The sequence below is a fragment of the Salvelinus sp. IW2-2015 genome, linkage group LG18 (assembly GCF_002910315.2).
Source record: "Salvelinus sp. IW2-2015 linkage group LG18, ASM291031v2, whole genome shotgun sequence".
Taxonomy (NCBI): domain Eukaryota; kingdom Metazoa; phylum Chordata; class Actinopteri; order Salmoniformes; family Salmonidae; genus Salvelinus; species Salvelinus sp. IW2-2015.
The window spans coordinates 59,857,657-59,864,516 of record NC_036858.1 but is presented as its reverse complement, the minus strand read 5'-3'; the positions used below and the strand labels follow the sequence as shown (position 1 = coordinate 59,864,516).

Below are 6,860 nucleotides of genomic sequence, written 5' to 3'. Positions count from 1 at the left end.
TGTTTTCTTGACATGAAGAACGTTAAAAGAGCAACAGATTGCTTTTGTGTGGCTTGTCAACAGGTCCTATTCAAGCCGATGTGTGGACAACATATTTCTGCTGTATTCTTTTCGGGAAAAAGTAATCCTCTCCGTCTCCCTCAGACGCAAAACGCTTTCAAGACATTGGGTTTAGTGCATATTTGTGTAAGGATGTACGGCTGAGAACGGTCGCCACCATGGACGTGGAATCACCAATAAGAGAATAATGTTTGAGGATCGCCGAAACGCATGAGTTGGCCGGATCTTGTTGATGGCTCCACCCCCGCTACCTGTAAATCGCCCTCCCAGTTCCTTATCATCTTCCAAATAGATCTGACAGTCAGCCGCTATCATCTGGTCACCACTGAAGCAAGAAGATGACTAGAAAACCTATGGAAAGCGTTATTGAACAGCTTTAATGAACGGAAATAAATAAGTCATCTGCGGTCATAAAGAGAGAAAGTAGTATTCAACACCTAGCGAGAGCGCTAAATGGACCAGAAAMAACGGACTCAGAAAGCGGCGGTTGGTTCTCAACAAGGTGGAGTTTTGTGAGTGAGGGCGAGGTTTACCATCGATTGCCTTTACGCGATTTGGTTACCTGATGGAGAAACCAGAACGACAGGTGACTCGAAGATAATTGCTGCCTTTCCTGGAAATATTGAACTATTACATCAAATGAAACAAACAAAGAAGAACAGCAACGGGATTTTKAATATATAATTATGTGAACGAGTTTTGAAGAAATATCTGATTTCGCATACAATTCGCATATAACTTATTGTACGATCTGTGAATGACTTAATGAATGACTTAATGGGACGATCATATCCTGTCCTTTGAAGTGCAGTTTCTGCGTCACAGGTCGCTGAGAACACAACATTTACATTGAAGGACTGATGTAAACGAACAGGGTAGAGTACAGGAAGGAAGGGTGGTAGTTAGTTGAAGCAATATGACTGAATTGTGGGGTATGGGGCACTGMCTGGAACTACCCAAATCGTCTGGATACTAGTTATAGAACATGGAAACCTATCCCTGGGCATCGGTAGCCTCAGAATAATGCCTAAAGGTAAACATAGTTACTACCCGGACTCTCCCTCTATCCGCATATCCAAGATGGATGTGATCATCCCGTTCTCCCCAGATGTGCCCTGTGATAGCAATGGGCAGCGCATGTGGTGGGCTTTCCTTGCCTCCTCCATGGTCACGTTCTTTGGGGGTCTCTTCATCATTCTGCTCTGGAGAACTCTCAAGTACCTGTGGACCGTCTGCTGCCACTGTAACACCAAAAAGAAGGTTGGTCATATTCACATGTCCACACACAACACATTTCCAATGCCTTCATAACTTGTGACAGAAATGGACTAATGTCTATGTTGCTGTTTTAGTGTGGCACTTTGGCTTCATACCATTGTGATGCATAGAATTGAGTATTTTCTTTACTATAGGCCTGTGACAGTTTGTGCAATAATGCTTCCCCACCAAAAATCACTGAGCCACATTATTACCTTTCCCCCAAATGAAAAAATAACAGTTATAACATTACAATACAGTTATAACACCTGCATAACATTGTAACAGTGATACTTGTGTGAGTTATTACATTCCAAGTGTATTTTATTACGTGTGAATRAGAGTATATGCGTTTTAGATGTGCAGATCTTTTGTGTAATGATTTGGCATAATATTACTGAAGCTCTTGAGCTCTGCCTGTATTCTTGACACCTGTTGTTCCAAGTGAGAATTATTTGACCTGTCAGAAATCAAACATCTAATCATCATATCAAATCATTTCAATACCGAAAGTATATATTTTTTTCATTTATTCATTATCAAAATGTTTGTTGGGAATTTTAGTTTTGTTTTTAGGGAATGTTTGTTTTGTTTTGAGGTAGGACACCATTTAAAAAAAAACACTGTGGCATATTTGGCCTAATGTTGAATGAACAAACACAGATGTATCACTTACAACCGCGTGTCATCTCGTTTCTTCATTGTCTGAAATTACACGAGCAGGTTTAGAACCAAAGCAACTTGTTAAAGCCATTGACATCTGTAGGCCTGTCATGTAGGCCTGTCATGTAGGCCTGTCATGTAGGCCTGTCATGTAGGCCTGTCATGTAGGCTTGTCATGTAGGCCTGTCATGTAGGCCTGTCTTAGCAGTTGATGGATGAAAGGCAGCTGTGGTACTTCATACTATATATACATGCAGTATGTATATTCAGTTTATTTAATAGAAGTGTAACTCGATCAGACTGTGACAAATACACTAATTAAGAAAAGGTGAGATTGCATCTGAAGAAATACATTTTAGACACCTCTGGATATAATTACAAACTTTTCCATGAAGCAATGTTGTCCAGGGAAATAATGTACAGACACCACACACACAACACACAGGCACCACACACCACAACCACACACACACACACACACAAACACACACATACACACACACACACACACACACAACACCCACACCACACACACACACACACACACCACACACACACACACACCCACCACACACACGTTAGTTTACAGGATCCAACAGTTAGTCAGGATAGTTTTCCCCAGTCTCTACCCTGGACACACCCCCCACCACTGACAGCTGCTGTTCTATTACACCCAGTCCAGCATTGTTCTGTCTCAATGAGACATTCTTTAAAGCATCATCATTTGCCAAGAACCAATCTGTGTGTGTCACTAGATGACCAAATCTCTATATCAATAGTTTGATAAAGGTGGCAGCACACTAACAAGTTGCTGTAAATTTACAGCAAAACTTTTACAGTTAGCTACTGTAATTCTATATTACAGTAACAGTACTGTAAGGAGCAATGCATTTTGTGGGTTGAATGGCATTCGACTACACTTCACAGTAAAGTACTGTATTACCTGTTTCGCTGTATATTACAGCAGCATACTGTGAGTTGTGGTGCATTGTGGGAAAATATTGTGGGTGCAAAATAATCTAGGCTAGCATTAACATATTTTGAGGCATGCCTTGGTAAGAATGCTATATTTGTTTGCATTTGTGAGAATACTGTAACCACAGAATACAGTATCATACCATGTTTTTTAATATAAATTATATTTTGGGCCTGTAAATTGATCAGTAATTTACTGGCTACTGTGCTGCCAGTAATTTACTGTAAATATTGCAGGATTTTTATTACAGTGAATGCAGGCTCACACTAGCAGTGCAAACTTCATCCTACTACTGCAGTCCCTTGACATTCCCATGGCTGTGTATGGACTGTGTTGCAGTCTTTACATTCCATGGCTGTGTATGTACTGTGTTTGCAGTCTTACATTCCCATAGCTGTGTATGGACTGTGTTTGCAGTCTTTACATTCCCATGGCTGTGTAATGGACTGTTGTTTGCAGTCCTTTACATTCCTATGGCTGTGTATGGACTTGTGTTTGCAGTCTTTACATTCCCATGTCTGGTGTATGGACTGTGTTTGCAGTCTTTACATTCCATGGCTGTGTATGGACTGTTGGTTGCAGACAATTCTCTTTGTATAATGCTTGCTGTAAGAAGGGCAAGCAGGCACCCTAGCGTTAAGGAGCGTTGGGCCAGTAACTGGTTGCTGGTTGCTGGTTTGAATCCCTGAGGCGGTAGGTGAAAAAATGTCCCCTTGTGTAACGCTCGTCTTCCTCCTTTCTGAAGAGGAGCAAGGATCGGACCAAAACGCAGCGTGGGTTGAATACATAATAATTTTAATAATAATAACGAAGACGAAAAAAACATTGAACAACTACAAAATAATAAACGACGTTAACAGACCTGAACTTGAGAACACATAAACATGAACGCACGACAGCGTAGGAACAAACGAACGAACGAAACGAACAGTACGTGTGGTGAAACAAACACAGCACAGCAACAATCACCCACAAACAAACAGTGAGAAGCAGCTACCTAAATATGGTTCTCAATCAGAGGAAACGTAAAACACCTGCCCTGATTGAGACCACATATCAGGCTAGTTGAATTGAACCCACATAGAAGAACACATAACATAGAATGCCCACCCAGCTCACGTCCTGACCGACTAAACAAGATTAAACAAAGAAAATAAGGTCAGGGAACGTGACAGTAACCCCACCCCCCCCCCCCAAGGTGCGGACTCCGGCCGCAAAACCTGAACCTATAGGGGAGGGTCTGGGTGGGCATCTGTCACGGTGGCGGCTCTGGCTCTGGACGTGGTCCCACCCACCATAGTTAATCCCCGCTTCCGAGGCCTCCTCCTAATGGCTACCCTCCATATTAAGCCCATGGATTAAGGGCAACACCGGACTGAGGGGAGCACCGGACAGAGGGGCAGCACCGGACAGGAGGGGCAGCTCCGGACTGAGTGGCAGGCTCGGACTGCTGGCGGCTCTGGCAGATCTGGTTGCTGGCGGCTCTGGCAGATCCTGGCTTGCTGGCGGCTCTGGCAGATCCTGGCTGGCTGGCGGCTCTGCAGATCTGCTGGCTGGCGGTCTGGCAGATCCTGCGCTGCTGGCGGCTCTGGCACAGCTCCTGGCTGGCGGGCGCTCTGGCCGGCTCCAACTGGCTGGCGGGGGCTCTGGAGCTCCTGGCTGGCGGGCGGCTCTGGCAGCTCCTGGCTTGGCGGGCGGTCTGGCGAGCGCCTGTCTGGCGGGTCGCTTCTGGCGGCCTCCTGTCTGACGGATCCGTCTGGGCTCCTCTGACGGACGGCTCTGGCGGCTCCTGACTGACGGACGGCCTTTGAAGGCTCAGGACAGACGGGCGTCTTTAACGGCTCAGGAAGACGCGCTGGGCAGACGGCAGATCTGGCCGGCTTGAGGCGCACAGTAGGCTGGTGCGTGGTGCCAGAACTGATGTACCGGGCTAAGGCACGCACCCTCAAAGGCTAGTGCGGGGAGCAGCAACAGGGCGCACGAGGCGTCTTGGAGACGCTGGAAGCCTGGGTGCGTGGTGTAGGCACTGGTGGTACTGGGCTGGAGACACGCACCCAAAGGGCGAGTGCGTGGTGTAGGCACTGGTGGTACTGGGCTGGGCGGGGGGAGGTGGCGCGGATATACCGGACCGTGCAGGCGTACTGGCTCCCTTGAAGCACCCGAGCCGTGCCAACCTTACTCTGGTTGAAATGCTCCGTAGCCCGACCAGTGCGGGGGAGGTGGAATAACCGCCGCACTGGGCTGTGTGTTGGCGAACCGGGGACACCATGCGTAAGGCTGGTGCATGTATGTGCGGCCCGGGAACGCCACTGGAGACCAGACGCATTGAGCCGGCTTCATGGCACCTGGCTCAATGCCCAATCTAGCCCGGCCGATACGAGGAGCTGGAATGTACCGCACCGGGCTAAGCACACGTACAGGAGACACCGTGCACTTTACCGCATAACACGGTGTCTGCCCGTACTTTCGCTCTCCACGGTAAGCTCGGGGAGTTGGCGCAGGTCTCCTACCTGACTTCGCCACACTCCCTTGTAGCCCCCCCCAAGACATTTTTGGGCTTGACTCTCAGGCTTCCAGCCTCGCTTCCGTGCTGCCTCCTCATACCACCGCCTCTCGGCTTTAGCTTCCTCCAGCTCTTCACGAGGGCGGCGATATTCTCCAGGTTGTGCCCAGGGTCCCTTACCGTCCAGAATTTCCTCCCATGTCCAGAAGTCCTGTGTATGCTGCCGCTGCTGTCGCTGCTGCCCGTTACCACGCTGCTTGGTCCTTGGTTGGTAACGCTCGTCTTCCTCCTCATCTGAAGAGGAGCAAGGATCGGACCAAAACGCAGCGTGGGTTGAATACATAATAATTTTTATAATAATAACGAAGACGAAAAAAAACACTTGAACAAACTASAAAATAATAAACGACGTTAACAGACCTGAACTTGAGAACACATAAAACATGAACGCACGAACAGGTAGGAACAAACGAACGAACGAAACGAAACAGTACCGTGTGGTGAAACAAACACAGACACAGCAACAATCACCCACAAACAAACAGTGAGAACAGCCTACCTAAATATGGTTCTCAATCAGAGAAAACGTAAAACACCTGCCCCTGATTGAGAACCATATCAGGCTAGTTCAATGAACCCAACATAGAAACACATAACATAGAATGCCCACCCAGCTCACGTCCTGACCAACTAAACAAGATTAAACAAAGGAAAATAAGGTCAGGAACATGACACCTTGAGCAAGGCACTTAACCCTAATTTCTCCTGCAAGTCGCTCTGGATAAGAGCTTCTCGTAAATGTAAGAACCGGTTCATCTCCATTTCTGATTCTATAGGTTTGCTCTGGATTATGTCATCTGGCCGATCATGAATAACGTTACATTACTTAATACTGTTTGTTTGATGAATACACCTGGTATCGCTTTATTGTACAACTAATGAGGTGAGCAGTTAGTAGTCAGGTTACTTTAGCAGATTATTAGATCACAAATTAAGTGCAATCAATAGGGATACCTCCCTGTAGTGCACTACTTTTGACCAAGGCCCATAGGGATCTGGTCAAAAGTAGTGCACTATATAGGGCATATGGTGCCATTTGGAACAGAGCCTTATTCTCATCCTCCAAACTTGGAGAAAAACTCTAATGCGTAAAACTCTACAGTACAGGTAACAATGCATCATAGATGTGGCTAGACATTGAGTTCCGTGTGTAATCATCCAGTGCAGTAATCACCTCCCAACCTAATGCAGATCAGTGAGAGAGATGGCAAAGAGAGGGGAGGACTTGGACCTTCAGTTCTGTCTCTCTGTCTCTCTCTCTCTCTGTCTCTCTCTCTGTCTCTCTGTCTCTCTCTCTGTCTGTCTCTCTCTCTCTCTCTCTCTCTCTCTCTCTCTCTCTCT

At 46.6% G+C, this 6,860-nt stretch overlaps 1 protein-coding gene across 3 annotated transcripts in view; it reads left to right on the top strand.

The window, feature by feature from the left end:
* Window positions 1-312: 312 nt before the first annotated feature.
* The window catches only part of LOC111978374 (calcium-activated potassium channel subunit alpha-1a), a 223,622-nt gene continuing 217,074 nt past the window's right edge, over window positions 313-6,860 (top strand). For all 3 annotated transcript variants that reach the window (XM_024008405.3, XM_024008407.3, XM_024008403.3), the window contains exon 1: window positions 313-1,320. In XM_024008405.3, coding sequence (XP_023864173.1) covers window positions 1,084-1,320 — 237 coding nt within the window. In that variant the 5' untranslated portion in view covers window positions 313-1,083. The remainder of the gene's footprint in view (window positions 1,321-6,860) is intronic.